Here is a 22284-nt window from a genome sequence, read left to right as displayed (position 1 = left end):
AGTCCCTATTCTCAGTCCTACACTCTTACCTTTCCTCTTCTCTCTCTGTCTGTGCACTCTCCTCCCTCCTCTACTCCTTCGACCAACAGTAGCCCAATTTCCACCGGCGCCCTGTAGGTCAACGGCGCCGATGGCGGTCGTTGTTAACCCGGGCCTCGACCGATCCGGTATGAAAATCTTACTGACAACTCGCATGGTTAGATTTGGCAATGTTTTATGCCGGATGCCCTTCCTGACGCAACCCTCTCTATTTATCCGGGCTTGGGACCGGCACAGAAGTCACTGGACTGTGACCCCCATGGCTAGATTCAATAAAAACTGAAATAATAATAATAAAAAAATTGCTTTTAAAAATTGTAGTTCCACAAAATAAATCATTAAAACCAGCTGACCCTCCTATGATTTTTAGAATCATACAAATCATACTCTAATCAGGCCTGGAGGCCAAAGCTGGAGAGTAAGGGTGAGTTTTTATGAATTGTTTTATATACTTATTATTATTATTTTTTTCGACATTTTTCAAGTAATTCAATTTATAAACTGTAAGGTTTGCATTTAGAATCTCAAAATCGTCCCAATATACTTTTCTATCTGAAAAAAAATTTTTTTAAAGAATGTTCTTGTTTCACTGAAATGTTTTTCAAGATCATTTTCAAAGCACTGATTACAAAAAACCGTGTATGTTGGGTTACTGTAATATTGTTATATTGTTGTCTAATACAGGATTTTATAGAGTGAAATTGAATGTTTTGAAATCAGGCTGAGTTTATAGATTATTTGTTTATTTTAAAATGTAGATTAAGCCACTTCTCTCACTCATAGCTGGCAACTTTCAGGGAAACGAAACTGAATCTAATCTGTCCCTGTTTATTTTTTCCCTTTTCTTTATACTGTACACTCCTGTCTCCCACACGGCTTTTACAAACTGAACCAGGAAGTGTGAGCTGCTGTTACTGATTGTGAGTGTTTGCTTTTCAGTAAAATGGCAGAAGCGAATATTTTCGTTGCTCAGGATCAGTTCAGCTGTCCAATCTGTCTGGATCTACTCAAGGATCCAGTAACTCTTTCGTGTGGACACAGTTACTGTATGGTCTGTATTAATGGCTGCTGGGATCAGGAGGATCAGCAGGGAGTCTATAGCTGTCCTCAGTGTAGACAAACTTTCACTCCAAGACCTGTTGTGAGTAAAAACACCATGCTGGCTGAAGTAGTGGAGACACTGAAGAAGACAGGACTCCAAGCTACACGTCCTACTCAGTGTTCAGCTGGACCTGAAGATGTGGAGTGTGATTTCTGTATTGAGAGTAAATCCAAAGCCATCAAGTCCTGCCTGGTGTGTCTGGCCTCTTTCTGTGAAACTCATCTCCAGCCTCACTACAAATCTCCTGCCTTTAAGAAGCACAAGCTGGTCGAAGCATCCAGAAGACTCCAGGATCAGATCTGCTCTCAGCATGACAAACTGCTGGAGGTTTACTGTCGCACTGACCAGCAGTGTATCTGCATGTTGTGTATGATAGATAAACATAAAAAACATAATACAGTATCAGCTACATCAGGACGAGCTGAGAAACAGGTAACTGTGTCTTATATCTCTCTTCTATTCATAATCGGGGAAGCATCAGTGTTGGGGTCAGTCAATATTTTAAATATTTAGCCTAAATGTGTTCACTGTGAAACTGTAGCACACTTTATTGGAAAGAAAACATGTACAATGTTTTGTCCTATTACATAATTATAGTTATATAAAAAGTTTATTAAAAGTTTGTATTGAGGCAATTTGACTATAAAATAAAATAATAATAATAATAATAATAATAATAATAATAATAATAATAATAATAATAATAATAATAATAATAATAATTTGAATGCAGTCATGTATAAAAATAGCATTTGAAAAGGCCATAATCATTTTGAGCTAGAATAAGTCAAGACACCATAAACTCATCAGTGAAATTGTGTATGTTTTTGGTTATTTTGTTTCATACTGTTATGAGAGCCATGAGGGCTCCCTCTGCTGGCCTGCAGAGGATTTGCTGCACTCTATCATCAGGACTCTTATTTCCCACAATCCATTGCACCACCAACTCAGCACACCTGTTTCCTGTTTGTAATCACCTGGTCTATTTAAGCTCACCCAGAACTTTCTGATGGTGCGAAGTATTGTCAGCCTTGTTAGCATTCTGAGGGTATTATCGGTTCCGTCTATTGCCTTGTTTTGACCCTGCTTGTTTTTCGGGTTTATGAATGCTTGCTACCTGCCCTGACCTACGCCTGGATTATTGACTACTGTTTTTGGATCTCCTTTGATGTTGTTGTTTGTCTGATGCCTGAACCTTGCCTGTTTTGGATATCGCCTAATAAACCAGCATTTGGATCTAACTTGTTTCAAGTGCATGACACAGAATAATGACACACTGCTTATTTAGATATATTTCTCTGTATGTTTTAGATATATAAACTCTCCTCGCTTCTAGACATCTTTCTTAACAGAGTAAATGCTTATTTTAAGATGACAAATTCTTCTCTAGGCTTGACAGCTTTAGGTAATCACTGATTGACTGCAGGGATTGTGTTAGTAAATTTCTCTGTTTTCATTTTTATCAATATGAATTTTTATTATCTTTTTTCATGGCCAAATGTTAGCCATGTTCTGTGTGAGGTCAGGGGAAAAGGCTATAAAATGTATGCCAGTTAAATTGAAAGGGCAGATAGGAATCATTCATATTCATATAAAATATAAAAAGTTTTTTTTAATGGTTAATTTGCAACAACTGCTCATTCATTAAACTTTATTTCTGAAAACCTCTACATATATTACTTAAGGATATGTAACGTAGGTGAGAGTATGTGCATAATCCCAACCAGGCTCCAGCATTTTTGGAACAAATGGTCATCACACCTGGTGTCTGCAGGTTTATGTTTGACAACAATAAATAGAGCTGTTTCTCATAATACATGTTTCTGTTTAGTCTACTGTGTTTCTTTATTAGTCTTAATGTTGTTGACTTCAGACTGGTGAGACAAAACATAATCTGATGCATTTGAGCGCCTGTCTATGCAGAAGCAAATGATTAATCACAAATATTTAACTGGAGTTTAAGTTAAGAAATTCATTTTTTATCAGGGTTTATATGCTATACAGGAATTCAGTGAATGTATACTACTGTTCAACACAGAGCACAGGCACATTTAGATTATATAAGTATTTTAAATGTTGAGTTTATTTACAGCTAATAAGTATTACTGAATACAGACACCTACAGTCTGTACACTGCTGAATTATGTCTTGTTACTGCACAGAAGCAGTTGGTGGTGGTGCAGAAAAAATACCAGCAGAGAATCCAGGAAAGAGAGAAAGAGCTTCAAGAGCTAACAAAAGCTGTGGAGTCTCACAAGGTGAGTTTCTGGAACAACAACATCTGGATGCTGAAAAAGCCGTTTCTTCATCAGTCTCTTTGTACAGAAACCAAATCAGTCACAATTCTGGGCTTCCAGGAAAATATCTGATTAAGAAACATCTTCACTCTCTTTTGGTCTCCTAACAGCGCTCTGCTCAAACGGCAGTGCAGAAAAGTGAGAAGACATTTACTGATCTGATCAAAACACTTGAGAGAAGACGCTCTGAGGTGACAGCATTGATCAGAGCTCAGGAGAAAGCTGCAGTGAGCCAAGTTGAAGAAGTCATGAAGCAACTGGAGGAGGAGATTGTAGAGCTGAAGAGGAGAAATGCTGAGATGGAGGAGTTTTCAAATGTCGAAGATCCCATTTATTTTCTCCAGGTAATGTCACTGAGGCCATCACATAATGTACAGTATGATTGACTTACTTCTTGCAAGTTAATACTTCTTGATAACTACTTGAACCTAAGACCTAGATAATGACATACACAGAATGGATGAAATTGCATCATTTACTCTTATTGCGTGGTTTTGGTTGAAATTTCCTCCTGAATGCTTATTTTGACACAGTGGTTCAGAGAGAGTAGACGCCACAGAATCACACAGGCTTTATTTCAGGAAATGAGATCTGCTCGTACTGTGGTTAGACCTTGCCAACATACATGTATGGGTTAATACACAGTTAAGCTTTCAATTCAATTCAAGTTTTCAATTCAAGTAATTTGTATAGCGCTTTTTACAATTGACATTGTCTCAAAGCAGCTTTACAGAACATAAACATAACAAAACCTTAATATAAAGAATAATATAAAGATTAATAGAGTACAAAATTCAAGATTAATATTAGATATATATGGTTCACAATGTGTATGTATTTATCCCCAATGAGCAAGTCTGAGGTGACTCAGGCAGCAGTGGCAAGGAAAAACTCCCTTACATGGTAAAGGAAGAAACCGTGAGAGGACCCAGACTCAAAGGGGAACCCATCCTCATATGGGTGACACTGGAGGGTGTGATTATAAATATACAGTCAAACAAATGTTGTATTGATGCAAAAGATCACATGGAGTTCAGATCTCCTTTTAGTATCACAGAGTCCAACTGGAGCTGGTAGATCTCTAGATGCTTCAGAATTCTCACAGAGTTGGACTCATCTCAGTGGAGGTCCAAAATCTTCACCGCATGGAAGGCAATCAGAGCTGGTACAATTTCTGGATGCCTCGGGATGGGTAGAAAGAGAGAAGCAGTGGAGAGGGATTAACATATCTGCTGTTCATAAAATGTGCAAGTCTGATGTAGTGCACAATATTATGGGATGTATTGTGTTTATGCCTGACTAAAGAGATGAGTTTTTAATCTACATTTAAACTGGGAAAGTGTGTCTGAGCCCCGAATACTATCAGGAAGACTATTCCAAAGTTTGGGAGCTAAATAAGAAAACGCTCTACCACCTTTAGTAGACTTACAGTAGATATTCTGGGAACTACCAGAAGTCCTGAGTTTTGTGATCTCAGAGAGCGTGAAGGATTGTAACGTGTTAGAAGACTAGTTAGATACATGGGAGCTAAATCGTTAAGAGCCTCATATGTAAGTAACAACAGTTTGTAATCAATTCTAATCTTAACAGGTAGACAGTGTATAGATGATAAAATTGGGGTTATATGATCATACCTTCTTGTCCTAGGACAAACACCTAGTAACACGTTACAATAGTCCAGTCTAGAGGTCATGAATGCATGAACTAGCTTCTCAGCATACTGTAAGATACTGACAAGATGTTTCTCAGCTTGGCAATATTTCTAAGGTGGAAGAAGGCTGTTTTTGTAGTTTGGGTGATATGATTTTCAAAAGACAAGTTGCTAATACAACACCCAGGTCTTTCACTGTCGAGCTTCTAGTAACGGTACAGCCCTCTAAATGGAAGTTGAATTGTGAGAGTTTTATGTGTACTGGTTTTTGGACCGATAAGTAGTATTTCTGTCTTCTCTGAGTTTAACAACAGAAAATTACAGCTCATCCAATCTTTTATCTCTGTAAGGCACTGAGTTATTTTGGACAATTTTGCTATTTCATCTGGTTTTGATGAGATATATAACTGTGTATCGTCAGCAAAACAGTGGAAATTAATCCCATGTCTTCTAATAATGTTCCCTAATGGAAGCATGTATATCGAGAAGAGTAGGGGTCCTAGGGGGAGGGACCCCATAATTAACTGGCAATAAACTGGAGGAGTCACCATTTAATTCTACAAAATGATATCGATCAGACAGGTAGGAGCTAAACCAACTTAAAGCCTGTCCATGAATACCTGTGTAATTTTGTAAGGGATCTAGGACAGGGGTGGCCAACCAGTTAGAGACCAAGAGCCACATTTTTTACTGTGTTACCGCAAAGCGCCACATCATACACATGGGCACACATGATCATCACCTTTTTTTCCCTGCCATTTTGAAAGCGAACTTGACACAAATTGTTTACTCAAATGATCTTGCTCCTACTGGGAAACCTTGAGGTATTTTCATCCACTCACATGCGTGTTTGATGAAAATACCGTATTGAACTCAAGCGAAACGAACACGCATATTAAAAAGACACAAATACAAACTTCGGTATGAACATAAGAGCCGCATGAAACCAGGCAAAAGAGCCGCATGCGGCTCGGGAGCCGCAAGTTGGCCACCCCTGATCTAGGAGAATGTTGTGATCTATAGTGTCGAATGCAGCACTAAGGTCAAGTAGAACTAATAAGGACATACAGTCTTGGTCCGAAGCTAGGAACAAGTCATTTGTAACTTTCACAAGTGCAGTTTCTGTGCTATGATGAGGCCTGAAACCTGACTGAAACTCTTCAAAGATATTGTTCTCCTGTAAGAAGGAGCTCAGTTGAACAGAGCTCCTTTCTAGTATTTTAGACATGAACGGCAGATGTGATATACTGTAGGTCTGTAATTTGATAGTTCATTAGGATCTAAAATAGGTTTCTTAATGACGAGCTTAATAACTGCCAACTTGAAAGATTTAGGGACATAACCTAAAGAGAGTGAGGAGTTAATAATATTAAGAAGAGGCTCACCAGCTTTATGTAACACTTCTTTCAGTAATTTACACACAGAAAAATAGGGGTATCGTTTCTGTACCTAAAGGTACATTTGCCATGAAAGTACCCTGTAAGGTACAGGAAATGGTCCTTAAGGTGACAACTGTGAACCTTTGTTTTAATTTAAAGGTACAAAATTAGTTCTGACAGCAAAGGGTACATAATTGTACTTTTAACAAGCTTAAGGTACATTATGCAGCAAATCAGAGATCACAAAATCATAATTTAAAAGCCATTGGCTCGTCTATTCAGAAGGCGGGATATCTTCTTTGCACGTTGCACAGTGAGTACACATTCTTTCTCACTTGCGTGCGTGAAATGAGCGAAAATGTCGGTTAATTGTCCATCCCTGTCGAGTTTTTCCACGGATGAACTAATTCTGAAAATAATTGAAGCTGGAATACAGATTAACGAAGAAGAGGCAAGGAAATTCAGGGGTAAGTAACCGAATCTTGATTTTTTTTTTTCTGTTCATAGCATGCTAGTGTTAGCTATCAATAACCTTTACAAGCAAATCTTAAACTATCGTTAACTACACTAAGCACGTTATGGCTTGTTGCTAGTTGGGTTACACACAGTTATTTTGTCCATTTAGTCAAGTAAGCCATGTAAAATGCTTCCACTTAACATCGCCATTTAGCCCCAGAATTGGGCAGCGCAACCCATTTTTCCCGCTTCGCGCCGTCTGCTGAGGAAAATATCGAAATCTGCTCAAATTAAGCATTTTTTTCCGATTTTACAACGAAAACTTGCGTAACCTATCCTATAAATGTTGATTCTTATGCTCAAACAGCGTTTAGAATTTTTTTCAGGCTAGACTATCACGTCTTGCGTCTTTTGCAGCCTCTTGCACAAGAGCTCAGCGTTTTTATGTTGCCTTCACGTGCTTTCGGAATTAGGGTAAATATTAGTAACTAGTTAAATACTATTGGTCATGAACACACTCTCAAGTTAAAATTTGAATGTGATGAGCTCGTAATTATACGGAGCCACGGACATGACAAGTAGGCAAAGACGTGCGCACGATTCATAAATCGAGGGAACGAATTAATAAATCGTACGCACGATTTATTTATTTTTTTCTTACATGTCATGTGCGGGGTTCCGTATAACCACGATTTCAAAAGTGGGAAGTAGGAAGTTTCTGGTAGCACCTGAAGGCAGCATAATTAAGCGCGCATCTCAGGACACTGACTGTTTCTAACAGGACACTGACTGCCGAAGCTTCAGTGGCAGCTGCAGTGAATGATGACTTCATTAGTCAGGGATTGGTTTTTTATAAGTAATACACTGGCACCGTCTTTGGCTTATCTTCGTTTAGGTGTTCATGAAGTTAACTAATTCTCCGACGATTATCATTTTCCACACATTTGATCGCACTCAAGTCTGTCTGTGTTTTACAGTTATTCGTCTATAACTGTTGTAATTTTCTGTGTGATCAGAAAATGACGTAGATGGAGAAACAGTGGATTGTGGACTCACTGAAGCAATGGTTGGCTATCTGTTTGATGGTTCCTTCAAAAAGCAACTAAAATTTCAACAGTTTGTACGCCATTACAAGGAGAATGAGACCATTGTTGTATTGGAGCCAGTACCAGTTAAAGTCGCTCAGTCTACGGCAGATCTCCAGCCTCATCCTTCCACTGATCCAAGGTAAGGGCAGAATTTTTACGATGCCGTTTTGGTAAATGTGTTCAACAACATAAAATTTGATCACTTTTAACATTATTTTGAAAACGGTGAAAAAAGACTAGATATTGTCTGATTATTTCATAAATGTTTTTAGTTCAATAGCCCATAAAAAGGAAACACCGATGTAATGATATGTAAAACTGCCCTACAATAAAGGCTTTTTAGATAAGAGTCTGTGTTTTTTGTTGTATGCAATAGGATCAACCCTCAATTGGTTACTGATGTAATTTTGTATTGCAGTGTTGAAGCAGCTCACAGGGGACTACCTATTGTGACTGTCATTCCAACCTTTCCCAAAGATGTCCAGGCGAGACTTGACATCAAGGAACCGTGTCACACAGTGCCAAAAGTACGCAACAAAATAATAAGAACGCTGTATGAAATGATGGCAGAATACACTTTGTAAGTATAACCATTATAACATATTTGCTACTACAACTGTACTACTTAAGATCAATTCACAATCTATGAAGACTGTTAGACACAACCAAGAGATTTAGAGTTTTTTTCTGCCTTTGTACTAGATATCCAACTAATGCAGAGTATATTCAAGTTGCCAAGGCACTGATAGTGAAATACCCTTTCCTGAGGGATAAGGAGGGAAATGGCTATGTAAGTTGCATTGTTTTTAAGTCATTTATCTTTGTCTACATAATTGTACAAGATAATATTTTATCTTTACTTGCTGGAATATGCCAAATAGTCAAATGTTTTTTTGTTTTGTTTTTTTTTTACTAGCACACCTGGCACATGTCTTTAAAGCGAAAATTTAAAGCAGAACGTGCACCACTTGTCAGCGACAGTGAAGTAAGAAAGCTCAAGGAGAAGTTTGGCCATACAAAGCAGTCCAGATCCACCAGTGCATCTGCGAGCTCGTGTCGAAAGCCAGCTAGGGTAGCATATGCAAGCCCACTGCCATATGCATATCTAATTTTCCATGTTTCTTTTTTTTTATATTTACTTTTAATCACTTTTACATTTCACTTAGTGCAGGTCAATGTAAGGCAGATATTACAGACATTTAAATATTTTTGCATACACCTAACTCTTTCACTGACTGAACATTAGGGTCCGGATTCACTTTTCACAAATCTGTCGCTGCCTTTAAGCATTCTCTGTTTGTTGTTCTGACAAAGGAAACTTGTGTTGGGGAGGATTCAACGTCTGTTGAGGTCCATGTGAACGTTCTACAAAGTGAGTATCAGAAGAAACATCCAGACATCTCGACTGTCAAAGACCGCATGGCACGAACGTTCTCCTGGAGACGTCGAGAAATCATGGAAGGAATGTCTGTGGAGGATGTAGTCAAAAAGTACCCATACTTAAGAACGCCTAATGGAGTGAGTTTTGAAAACATCTGAATGATACAGGGATGCAGTTACAATTTTGGAAATTGTGAAATTGCAGACATGTTGATTGCTGTCACAGAAAAAAAACATTTAAATAAAACATTTAATTAAAATAAATTTGCTTTCAGTGATGCACTGAATGTTAATCATGTCTTCACATTCTACAGTTTTTTGATGAGATTGACCGAATCCATCCCTCACCAAGCAGCTTCTGTCATCGCTTCAGAGAGGGCTTCGCTAGAGTTCTGCCAAATGTGCTGAAACTTGCCACAGCAAAATCCCCCCTAGCAAAACAGTACACTGAAACAAGACAGGATGCCCTGGCTGAAGATCTACCAGGTAGAGACAGTCACTTTGCTAGTGAAACTCACTGTCATTTGCTTTACCACATTGCAAAATATGTGATTGAGAAAGTAGGATATTTTTCCACATTGCAGGAATTGACTTAAGGGCTGGGCTTATCTTCTTGCCATTCATCTTCAGAGAAAAGATTGAACACTACATTACTATGAAAGAGGTAGGCTTCTGAATTATCCTGCAATGCTGGCTGGTGGACCTCATGTTAGTACAATAACAGAAAAAGAGCTTGGATTTCTGTCTCCGGTAGATGTGCTTCATTTTTGCCATAACCTTTTTTTTTTTTTTTTTTTTTTTTTTTTTTTTTTTTAGTTGTCGCCAGCTTTAGTATGAAAATTCTAGAGTAAATGTACCTGTAAAACCATCTACAATGTATACAAGTAATTTTTAAAATATAATAAAAGGCTAAAATGACTGACTTGTTTATTTACATTTGAAAATGTTTTCTTTGTTTTCTCTTATGTAGGAGGACCCTGCTACCCCCTTTCCAACCATTCAACTGATGGAGAATGACTGGAAGATGGCAATCATTGGAAGAGGGCACAGCGTGGTGAAGGTGGATGGCATGGTTGTGTGCCAGTGCACCAGCCTAGACGAGGCCTTCATGACTGCCTTCTGTATGTATTTTACTTTTAACATCACATATCCACCACACCTGAAGAACACTCTCACTTTTCTTCAGAGGAGCATTGTCAACATCGTGGAGGAGGGAGACAAGCCACTGCCAGTCACTTTACTAAGGATGATAAACCTTTTATATTAAATTCTCATCCCTCAAATGTACCATTGCCCAAAGTGCACACGGAGGACATTCAGTCTCGTTAAATTAATCCAACATGTTGGAATCGTTCATGCGCATCAATCAAATTTTAATATCACCTGTAGTATAAATGAGTGCCAGTCAACTTTTTCGCGTTATCATTCTTATAGAAAACATGTTTACAGGAAGCACAGATCCTTTGTTTTTGGACAATCTGATGACAAAAATGACTGTCCCAGTGAAGAAGAGTCAGCAGTACAGCAACACAGCTTTTACCCTGATCAGCAAAATTCATCTGATCCAAATTCCTCTGATCCTCAAGTTATGCCACTTTTAGATAAACTTTTAGAAGATTTCCAAGAACATCTATTTGGATTCATTCTTAAATGCAGAGAGAAAAACCTTCTACATTTGTCAGTCCAACAAGACATTGCAGATGATGTCAAATTTCTCTTTTCTTTTTTTAAAGAGAACTATGATGATTTTATTTCTCATCATCTTGAAAATAGTGGTTTTGATATTTCAAAGTGTCCTGAACTTCAGCAGGTTTTGGATTCATCTGATTTCTTTGATAAAGCTTTTGAGGTGGTTCGTTCTCCACATATGATTAAAGAACATTGTAAGGCCAAGATGGACTATACAGAACCTGTTCACCACACACTGAGAGGCCCTTCAGGGAACAAAATAGGAACCTATTCCTATGTTTCCATCTCTGAAGTTTTAAAAAAATACTGTTCCCATGAAGATGTCTGGAATCAAATACTATCTGAAAATAACAAGGTCCAAGATGAACTGTTTCTGATGGACTATAAAGATGGCCTTTATTTCAAGGAACATTTGTTTTTTAGAGAACATCCAGATGCTTTAAGACTTCATTTATATGAAGACGAATTTGAAATAGTTAACCCTTTAGGTCCTAAGAGAATGAAGTATAAGTTGTGTGGATTTTACTACACAGTTGGAAATTTAGGTGGAATGTATCGATCTCATCTTAAGCACATTCATTTAGCTCTGCTGGTTCGTCATTCCCATTTGAAAGAGTTTGGTATGGATATCGTATTAAAACCATTGATAGATGACCTAAAACAGCTTTCAACTGATGGCTTCACTGTGAATGTCTGTGGAACAGAACACAAAGTTTATGCTGCTTTAGCAACGTTTTCTGCTGACAATCTGTCATCGCATATGATTGGTGGTTTTCGCATGTGTTTCAACTCGGGTCGAATTTGTCGTTATTGTATGGCAACACATTCAGAAATTAATCAAAATTTCCAGGAAGATAGTTTTGTTCTAAGAACAACTGAAGTCCACGAATATCATCTCCAGTGTGTCCAGCATAACAAAGAAAATGCTGCTTTGTATGGTGTACGCAGCACTTGTTCATTTGATGCGCTAGGTTATTTTGATGTGACCAAGTCTTTGCCCCCAGACATCATGCATGATATGTTGGAGGGAGTTTTTCCACTGATATTGAAGCATGTTATTTGCGAAGCTCATAAACAAAAGCATATAACTGTAACTGAGATAAATGAAGAGCTTCAAAAATTCTCTTTTGGTCAGAATGACAAGGCCAATAAGCCTGTGCTGTTGTCTGAACGACTTCTTCACACCTCAGGGATCATAGGAACAGCTGCTCAGAAATGGTGTCTTTTCAGATTGTTGCCATTTATAATGGGTCATCGTGTTCCTCCTGGCACCAGATATTGGCACGTGTTCTTATTATGTAAAGAGATTGCAGATATTGTCATGGCAGCTAAGTTGAGGAAAGATGAACTAGCAAATCTAGAAGTACTTGTACATGCATTCCTTTCAGAGATGACAGAAGTATTTGGAAGTGTTTTAACACCTAAATGCCACTATCTTATACATTATCCCAGATTAATGTTAATGTACGGTCCTCTTCGTTCTCATTGGTGTATGAGATTCGAAGGAAAACATCAATATTTTAAGAATCTGACTTATAACTGTCGAAGTTTTGTAAATGTAACAATGACTCTGAGCAATCGGCACCAGTTCAAACAATGCTGGGAACTTTCACCAGACAATATCTTGGGTGATTGTGAAAAGGTGCCAGGTAGAAGTATATGCACACCCTTATTGTCTCTACCCATTGATCTTCAGACTGCTCTAAGAGAAAATGGCAACTTCAGGGATGTAGAATTTGATGGCAAATTAATGCAACGTGTCTCTCAACTGACTGCAGACAATATCAAGTATACTGTTAGTGACGTGTTGACGTTAGACCTTTTACATGTTGAAAAAATTCCTGTGTTTGGCCAGATCAAGTACATTCTTAACATTGACACCACATGGGTGCTTTGCAGTAAAATCTTGCTTCCGTTGTCCTTTGATTCACATTTTCATGCATATCGTGTAAGAGTAGACAGTGACTGGATTTTGCTCAAACCTGGAGATGAGTTTGACCACACATCACTTGACACATATACAGTTGATGGTAATCTGTATGCTGGATTGAGACATTTTGTATAAATGCTTGTAGGTTTTTGGCAAGGTCATATGATGAGGATGCTTAGTGTACAAGTATTAATAGAGAGAATTGTTCCCCCCTTTATACCTGCCATTACAGTCATAGTTCAACCAAAAATGAAACTTGTCATTTACTCACCCTCATGTTGTTCCAAACCTATATGAATTCTTTCTTCAATTGAACACAGAAGATATTTTGAAGAATTTTGGTATCCAGACAGTTGTTGGTAGCCATTGACTTGCGTAGTATTTTTATTGTTTTCCTAATATGGAAGTCAATGGCTACCATTAACTGTCTGGCTACCAACATTCTTCAAAATATCTTCATTTAATTAGAGGTTTGGAACTACATGAGGATGAGTAAATGACAGAATTAAGTTTTTGGGTAAACTGTCTGTTTAATGCAAGTCTTCCGTCCAGATTTTTATCAGATATGTGGTTTTAATGTTCAAAATACAAGTTGACATACTGATAATCAGTGATGGTTGGTCTAAAGAGGGACAAAAGTAAAAACAAGTCTGCAAAAGCGAGGATAGGATGTTAAAATGCCTGAGTTTAGTATTTAAAACTGATTAATGAACTGCTCATTGGGCCCGATGATTTCAGTTTTGTATTTAAGCTCTGAAGGAATTGAAATGCATTGTACATGTTCATTTTAAATATTCTAAGTGGTTTTATACAGAACATCCAGTATATGAGTTGAATTGCTAATGTTCTGTATTTTATTCAAGAATTGTTACATTTTGTTTAAATGCTTGTAAAACATGCACTATGTTTAGCACAGGAATTGAAATTCTGTGTTAATTGAATTGTTAGTGTGGTACAGAATATCTAGTATTAGTTATAAAACTGAATTGAGAATGGTCTGTACTTTAATACTCAAATTTGTTATTTTTGTGATTAAAAAAAATGTGAAAAATGCATTGCCTATGTTTTGTATTTAAACAGGTAACAAAATGCTCAAAGCCTAATGCCTCTGAACGAATTGGAATTGAGTCTTCCCCCCATCCATGCAAGTGTCTTTCTATTTTTTAATTTTTACTTTAATAGGACAAATCAGTTCAGCTGGATATTAGTGAAGGGCCCTGGGAGAATACCAGGATGTAATTTTAAACCATAACATAAAGGTACATTTCTATCACTAGGGGTGCAAAATTGTTCTTTAGAGGTACAAACAAGAAGGTACAAAAATGTACCATTTCTATCACTAGGGGTGCAAAATTGTTCTTTAGAGGTACAAACAAGAAGGTACAAAAATGTACCATTTCTATCACTAGGGGTGCGAAATTGTTCTTTTAGAGGTACAAACAAGAAGGTACAAAAATGTACCAGTGTTCAGAGGTACATTTCTGTACCCTGCTAGGGTACAGCTGGGGCGACAAAGCATTTGTACTCTTTTAGGTACTTTACTGTACCTTGATTTTTCTGTGTGTAGTTGGAATGGGGTCTAATGAACAAGTTGATGGTTTAGCTGTAGTAATAAGCTTATCTAACTCTTCTTGTCCTGTACTTGTAAAGCACTGTGTTTGTGAGTGTAGAGCTTTAGATAAGACTGGGTCACAAGGTGATCTCACATGTTGAACATCACCTATTTTGTTCCTGCTGCTTTCAATTTTATCAGTGAAGAATCTCATAGTCCTCACTACTGAACTGTGATTTAATAGTGTGTTCAGATCTCTGTTTTTTTGTTAATCTAGCCACTGTACTAAATAAAAACCTGGGATTGTTTTGGTTATTTTCTATGATTTTGCTCAGGTGCTCAGCCCTGGCAGTTTTTAGAGCCTGTCTATAATTGGACATACTGTCATATGCAATTCTAAAAACCTCTAATTTAGTTTTAGTCCACTTTCGCTCGAGGTTATGGGTTTCTCTCTTGAGGGTGTGAGTATGACTATTATACCATGGTGGGGGTGTTTTGTCTCTAACTTTCTTTAATCGGATGGGGGCAACAGTGTCTAATGTGCTAGTGAATATAGCTCTTATGCTGTTGGTCATTACATCTAGATCGTTTGTGTTTAAGGGTGAGCTTTAAATCATGTCTTTTTGGATATACACCGTATGTCCTTCAAAGTCCCCCGGTCTTCTAACAAAGGATCCTCTTCAAGTTGTTCTACCTAATCTATTGTTTGAATCTTTAGATGAAGGAGTCAGACTTAGATCTTCTTGTCTTTTCAGGGTCCTCACAATAGGAGGCCTTGTTTTTATTAAAAGCAGTGTAATACAGATCAATGTGTGTAATATATGTAAAGTAAAATAAAAATCTTCTTCAAATAATCAAACAGTATTAGAATAAGTAAAAGTAATTAGAATGCAAAAAACAGTAACAAACCAAGAAACACTCTCTAAGTGTATGCCTGCATTTGTTTTCTGATGCACACAGAGTAGAACACGCACTGAGCCTGCCTACAATAGAATGTAAACCATGTATTTTTCAAGATAGGTTTTGATATACATTTTCTACAACATCAGTTGTTGTTCAACATTACACATAGGTCGCAGCAACTATTGCTGTAACCACTATTTCTTTCTGTCAGCCATACCAGCTGTACATCAGTTCTCTTGAACTTTGGAAAAGTAAAACTTAACGAAGTATGATCTTCTTTGTCAGGCTCTTCATGCTTTTTTCCTGTCTAGGTACAGTGTCTGACCTGTGATGTCTTCATTTGTCAGGAACATTTTATTTTATATTAATATTTAAGTTCCTCACCTCCACCACTTGGGCCTCTATCTTAATCAGGTTTTCATTTATTTTCTTTGGATTTTGGATCTCACTCATTCCTTTTCACGATAATTCTTTGCAACTTCACTCCACATCTCATTCTTTCTCCAATTTCCTTCAACACATTACAACACAGTAATTAAAGGCTGTGCTCTAGGGCTCAAGTGGCAACTTGGCAGTGCTGGGGCTTGAACCATATTCAACAACCATGAGCCTTAACCACTTGAGCTTCCATTAACCCATTATAGATGACTTAAAATGTATCAAATAGGAGAACAGCTGCATTACTGAAATTGGGTTAATTTGGGGGCTTGGCTAACCACTAACTTTGCAAAGTCTAAATAGGCTTGGTATCAATAGACCTGGACCTAGACCAAGCTGGATATAGGACCCTAACAATCAAGTATGCAAAGTCGTGAAACACCGGATGAGTTTGAGAAACATCAGATCACTGATGAACAATCTTATTGCATAAAAAGATTTTATTACCACAATTACAATCATACTAAATTCCTGTTGACTGTAATTCTCAGTTTCGGCATGTGACCGCGTTTACTAAGTTCTAAGATCTACTGACACATGTTTTATTTACTATCATTTGTATTTGAATGTGTACAAGCAGAATTCTATGACATATGACATGCAAAGCATGGGTTTCTCTTTGTTTTTCTGTCTTTGTGCAGAACTTCCGGGCCATCTCAGCTCCTCTTCGACATGCAGACTTACCCACCATCACAGTGAATTCTCTCCAAACGTTTGAAGATGTAATAAAATCTGTGTCTCAATTGAGAAAGACGCTAGAAAACCACTACAAAGAGAGGACTGAGAAGATGTCAAGTCAAGGTAAGCCCTAGCTATTATCTCTCTGGCTCAGTTTACATAAACGTACATACAATGAGCCTGTAATATCATTTAATGAAAGGGTCAGTGAACAAATCTAAACTTTAGCGAATGCAATCAAAAGATTCAAGTCACCGAAATGAATTGAAAGACCACCTCTAATTTGGATGTAAAAATATGTTCTGTATGATTGAGTGTATTTGTAGCAAATTAAAACTTTGACTGACTTTTGTTCATTGGTCTGTTTATGATTAACTGTGTGCTTGTAACTGTGTTTATCTAGTGAAGAAAGTTCGAGTGATTCCCCCTCAAAGCAGAGAAGAGTTTTTAGACTGTAAGTGTCTTCCATAAGCGTGCACACACACATACACACACACAAGTTCTTCCAACTTGGAATACTTTTTTAGAAGACTGATCAGCTTCATTAAGAGATCTTTTCAACACAAGTGAGTGTGATGTTTTTACGTTTTACAATGTTTACATTAACATTCATTTTTACAAAAATATTTACATTAACTCAAAAAAAAAAAAAAAGTTGTCATTGAAGCATGTGAAGACAGTTGCCAGGTTTCAGTAAAATTCCCACTCCAAGATCATACATTTTTCAACTAGCCCAAACACAAATAAAATGTTAAAAATGGTTGTGAGGGAAACAAACTTACTGATTTTGCAGTATAAATATCTGCTATATGTGAATGTTCATTTTCCTGACCTGGCAACCCTGCTTGCAGAACAAAAGAGCAAGTGGCACAGTTATATGTATATACCTTCTCAGGTCTCTTCTTTTAAGTGCATATATTTTTGTCATTCTTCAATGATCGTTCTCCAATTATACTAAAAGAAACTGTTCTCAGAAACTCATGCAGTCATTATATTGAAGTGGATCCTATTTGGACTTGCAGCAGTTTCATAGTTTTATAGTGGATTCTGACGATTTTTAAATAAATAAAAAAAAAAAATCAATATTATTATGTGGCTATTGTAACTGTAGAATAAATAACATTTTCTTGATTTGAGAAATTCATTGTTGTTTTAAAACAATTAACTTCACATTAAACAGAAGATAATGGACAAAAGTTCATATCATGGGGTTAAATAAAGTTATGTTCAGGAATTTTCTTCTTGAAATGTTAATGATGTGGTGTTTTTTTCCTCCATCAGATTCTGGCCAGTTCACTCTGGATCCCAATACAGCAAATTTGTACCTCCATCTGTCTGATGGGAACACAGTGGTGACTAACTGTTCATCATTAGTGACATACTGTAGTTCTCCAGAGAGTTTTGACTGTTACTCCCAGGTGTTGTGTAGTGAGAGTGTGTCTGGATACGCTTACTGGGAGGTGGAGTGGAGTGGGGTTAATGGGGTTCATATAGCAGTGTCTTATAAAAACATCAGCAGGAAAGGAAGCAGTAATGAATGTGCGTTTGGACGTAATGATAAGTCCTGGAGTTTGCTGTGCCAATCATCTCGTTACTCATTCTTACACAACAACCAAGAAACTAAAATCCCCATGAGCTCCATCCCCTTTAGGATAGGTGTGTTTGTGGATCACAAGGCAGGAATTCTGTCTTTCTACAGCGTCTCTGACACGATGAAGCTCCTCCACAAAACCAAGAGCACATTCACTCAGCCTCTGTATCCAGGGTTCATGGTCAGTTCCAAGTCGACTGTAAAGCTATGCCGTCCTAAATAGATAAATATTACGGAGCGTACATAAAGCTATGAACAGTCGTTTCCTCACCCGGCTTTCCTTTTTGTTTTTTCTTTTTGTTAACAACTTTACTTCTCCGCCTTGTGTGTGTGGAGTTTGCATGTTCTCCCCGTGCCTCGGGGGTTTCCTCCGGGTACTCCGGTTTCCTCCCCCGGTCCAAAGACATGCATGGTAGGTTGATTGGCATCTCTAGAAAATTGTTCGTAGTGTGTGATTGCGTGAGTTAATGAGAGAGTGTGTGTGTCCTAGGCACAGGCTCCCCGTGACCCGAGAAGTTCGGATAAGCGGTAGAAAATGAATGAATGAATGAACTTTACTTCTGACTGCCACTGAATACTTACTGTATATAAATGTTAAATCACTGTCTGTTCACAGGAAATTTCACCGTATCAATGTTTAAACCTCTTATTTGTAAAATTACAGCATTTCTTTCTTTTTATTATTATATTTTAACTTATGTGGTATGTCCACCATATGAGTCCATCTGGATTATTGTGTTTCCATTACAGAGAACTAATTAACACTTTTTTAACCTGTTCAAGAGTTGATTTGAGAATTCAGGAGTATTATAAATACATTAAACCTTCAGATACCTGTCAGCTCACACTGGATCCAAAGACAGAAAATAAACAACTTGAACTGTCTGATTCAAACAGAATGGCAACTGACAAAGGCATCAAACCATACTCTGTTAGTTTATGGTCAACAGACATCTCGATGTCACGTGTCATATCAAGATTCAGAGAGTTCTGAATGTCACTGCCAGGTGTTGTGTAGTGAGAGTGTGTCTGGATCCTGTTACTGGGAGGTGGAGTGGAGTGGGGTTAATGGGGTTTATATATCAGTGTCCTATAAAGCATCAGCAGGATTGGACGCAGTAATGTACAGTATGTGTGTTTGGACGTAATTATACGTCATGGAGTTTGCTGTGCAAGTCCTCTGGTTACTCATTCTTACACAACAACCAAAAAACTAATATCTCCACTAAAATCCCCATGAGCTCCAGCTCCTCTACAATAGGAGTGTTTGTGGATCATAAAGCAGGAACTCTGTCTTTCTACAGTGTCTCTGACACGATGAAGCTAATCCACAAAGTTCACACCACATTCACTCAGCCTCTTTTCCCTGGATTTGGGCTAAATCACAAATCAAAAGTCCAACTGTGCCACCAAAAAAAGATGATTTTGAAATAGATTATTCCTGTTTGATACACCTTACAGTTATATAAAAAGTAAGCAATGCTATCTTTAAAAAAAAAAAAAACACACTTTCATAATGTTGAGAAATTAAAATGATTTTAAACTTTTTGTTTAAAATCTATAAAGAAATTCTATTTAAAAAATAGTGTTGAATGCTAAATAAATACTTTACACTCATAATAAATAAGTTCTTTAAAATGTAATAAAATTTAATTCTCATGATCTATGAGCAGTGTCAGAAACACCATGACAGTAATGCATTCTTTATCATTAGAGACTCAGCAGAGTTTTTTTTTCTTCAGTGTGAAGAGGTAGTACAGGCATTGTTGTACATTCTGCAATAGCGTATCTGTATCATCTGAAATCCTCTGAGATGTGTGTTCAGGTACGCTCTCTACACGTCCTCCAGGTAGACCCATTCATTATTACTGGTGATCAGACTTGGTGCACTGGTGTGCCAAATTGGCACTAGACAAATCCTCAACTGCTCAGTTGTATGAAAAAATTCTGATAAATGGAAGTTTCTCTCTAACATATCAGTTGTTTGTAGTGATACTGATACCAAGTGTAAATAATGCCTCAAGCAAGATCCTAGACACAAGAACATGCCCTCTAGTAACACAGCCTGATTTACATTAATTGTACCTGTAATTAATGCTCCAATAATGAAGAGGATTCAGAAGCCTATAGTCATCAGGAAATAAATCAAGAAGGTTTCCAGCCCAAAGCAGCAATTCAACTTGTACTTTATTACACAAATGATGGATTTCTGAGCTAATAAATTCCCACATATGTATATCCCATGTCTGTATCAATGCTTTATTGCTAACGCTGTTCAAGCAATTTTCAAAATAATGATTCTCAATGTTATTTTCTATTTTTAATTGTTATACCTTTAACTTTTAAAAACAAAATCCAACTCATTTTCCTTTTACTATAATTATCAGTGATACATGTTTTGATTTTGATGCATTTTTTTACATGGAGAAGTATTCAGTGTGACTAGATTTTACAGAAACACTTATGAAACATCTTATAGAGAAATTGGACTTTTATATTCACACCTTTTAGGTTCCAATCATGTTAAAATCTAACGAGTAAATCCAAAGTGTTCTGTATTTTTCTGTTTGTTTTCTTTATTTATCTGTATTTTCAGCTGTTTGTAGTGATAAAGATTTGTGCATGATTGAGCAACTTGGATGATGTATAATGGAGCTGTTGTGTATTAAACCAAGTGTAAATAATGACTCAAGCAAGATCCTGGACACAAGCACATGCCCTCTAGATACACAGCCTGATTTACCCTATGTACATGTAATTAATGCTAATATAGTGATAATGATTCAGAAGGCTACCGTCATCAGGAAATAAAATCAAGAAGATTTCCAGCTTAAAGCAGCAATTCAGCTTGTACTTTATTACACAACTGATGGATTTCTGAGCTAATAAATACCCACATCTCTATATCCCATGTCTGAATCAATGCTTTATTGCTAATTCTGTTTTAACTTCATTTTAATACAATTTTCAAAATAATGATTCTCAGTGTTCTATTTTTATTGTTATACCTTATTTTCCTTTTACTATAATTATCAGTGATACATGTTTTGATTTTTGCATTTTTTTTTTTCTTTGGAGAAGTATTCTCTGTGACTAGATTTTACAGAACCCCCTATAAAACATATTATAGAGAAATTGGACTTTTATATTCACACCATTTAGGTTCCAATCATGTTAAAATCTAATGAGTAAATAAAAGGTGTTCTGTATTTTTCTGTTTCTTTTCTTTCTTTGTCTGTATTTTTTTATCTTTTACAGCCTGAAACTGCTCGCTGTGTTTAATATCAGGTCGGATAAACTATTAGAACTCAAGATAAAAGAAAAACAGGGTTGCAGATAATGTTATATAATGCATTGTCATCTTATTTGTTGTTGAAATGTACTTTACTATGTTTAATAAACTTTACTAGAATTGCAGAACTAATGCATTATTCTACCTCGACTGTTATTTTACATACCTGTGGGATGTGGTAGCTCAGTGGTTAAGGTGTTGGGCTACTAATCGGAAGGTCATGGGTTCGAACCCCAGGTCCATCAAGCTGCCACTGCTGGGCCCCTGAGCAAGGCCCTTAACCCTCAGTTGCTCAGTTGTAAGTCACTCTGGATAAGGGTGTCTGCTAAATGCCGTAAATGTAAATGTAAATACCTCCCCCAGTCTAGGTGTTTGGGAAGCAAGGAAACAAGGAGAGAAAAAGATGCAAAAATTAAATATTAGCAGTGAACCAAGAGCTTCACTCTTCAGCTTTATCTCATGGCTTCATCCCCATCCAGATCAGGCCAGCAGTTTATGGCATATGTCATCCATTAGGACAGTGAACTTGACATATATAAATAAAAACCTACTATACTACTTAACAAATATCCCTAATACACATATACAATCATCCCTAACATTAATTATTGAAGAAAATAATAAAAGAAAGGACCATCACATTGTTAAAAAAGATTCTGGTTAAACAAAATTCTGATTACATTGTGATTTTTCACCAAGTTTCTGTTTTAAAAATTCCATCTACTTGAAATAATCAATAAAATCTGAAATAATAATAAAAAAATTACTTTTAAAATGTTTAGTTCCACAAAATAAATAATTAAAACCAGCTGTCCCTCC

The 22284-nt window shown here is 37.0% G+C and overlaps 2 protein-coding genes across 2 annotated transcripts; both read left to right on the top strand.

The window, feature by feature from the left end:
- The first annotated feature begins 900 nt into the window (after positions 1–900).
- Positions 901–19887, top strand: LOC132849044 (E3 ubiquitin/ISG15 ligase TRIM25-like). Its single transcript, XM_060875214.1, has 6 exons — positions 901–1573; positions 3304–3399; positions 3549–3782; positions 16546–16705; positions 16986–17036; positions 17864–19887. Exons 1-6 carry the CDS (start codon positions 983–985, stop codon positions 18394–18396), a joined length of 1665 nt encoding a protein of 554 aa, XP_060731197.1. The 5' UTR covers positions 901–982; the 3' UTR covers positions 18397–19887.
- Positions 5602–10659, top strand: LOC132849047 (uncharacterized). Its single transcript, XM_060875216.1, has 9 exons — positions 5602–6935; positions 7941–8151; positions 8431–8592; positions 8715–8802; positions 8929–9084; positions 9327–9530; positions 9707–9878; positions 9977–10056; positions 10363–10659. Exons 1-9 carry the CDS (start codon positions 6827–6829, stop codon positions 10657–10659), a joined length of 1479 nt encoding a protein of 492 aa, XP_060731199.1. The 5' UTR covers positions 5602–6826.
- Positions 19888–22284: the final 2397 nt, after the last annotated feature.

Source organism: Tachysurus vachellii, chromosome 7 (assembly GCF_030014155.1).
Source record: "Tachysurus vachellii isolate PV-2020 chromosome 7, HZAU_Pvac_v1, whole genome shotgun sequence".
In the NCBI taxonomy this organism is placed as follows: Eukaryota; Metazoa; Chordata; class Actinopteri; order Siluriformes; family Bagridae; genus Tachysurus; species Tachysurus vachellii.
This window is presented reverse-complemented; position numbering and strand designations above follow the sequence as displayed.

Bases quoted from the DNA above. Each gene is read 5' to 3' on its own strand.
- LOC132849047 (XM_060875216.1), top strand. From the start codon at position 6,827: ATGTCGGTTAATTGTCCATCCCTGTCGAGTTTTTCCACGGATGAACTA. The intron at 8,593-8,714 runs GTAAGTATAACC...CCTTTGTACTAG, and splicing joins ATGATGGCAGAATACACTTT to ATATCCAACTAATGCAGAGT. The intron at 8,803-8,928 runs GTAAGTTGCATT...TTTTTTTACTAG, and splicing joins ATAAGGAGGGAAATGGCTAT to CACACCTGGCACATGTCTTT.
- LOC132849044 (XM_060875214.1), top strand. From the start codon at position 983: ATGGCAGAAGCGAATATTTTCGTTGCTCAGGATCAGTTCAGCTGTCCA. The intron at 1,574-3,303 runs GTAACTGTGTCT...GTTACTGCACAG, and splicing joins CAGGACGAGCTGAGAAACAG to AAGCAGTTGGTGGTGGTGCA. The intron at 3,783-16,545 runs GTAATGTCACTG...GTCTTTGTGCAG, and splicing joins ATCCCATTTATTTTCTCCAG to AACTTCCGGGCCATCTCAGC.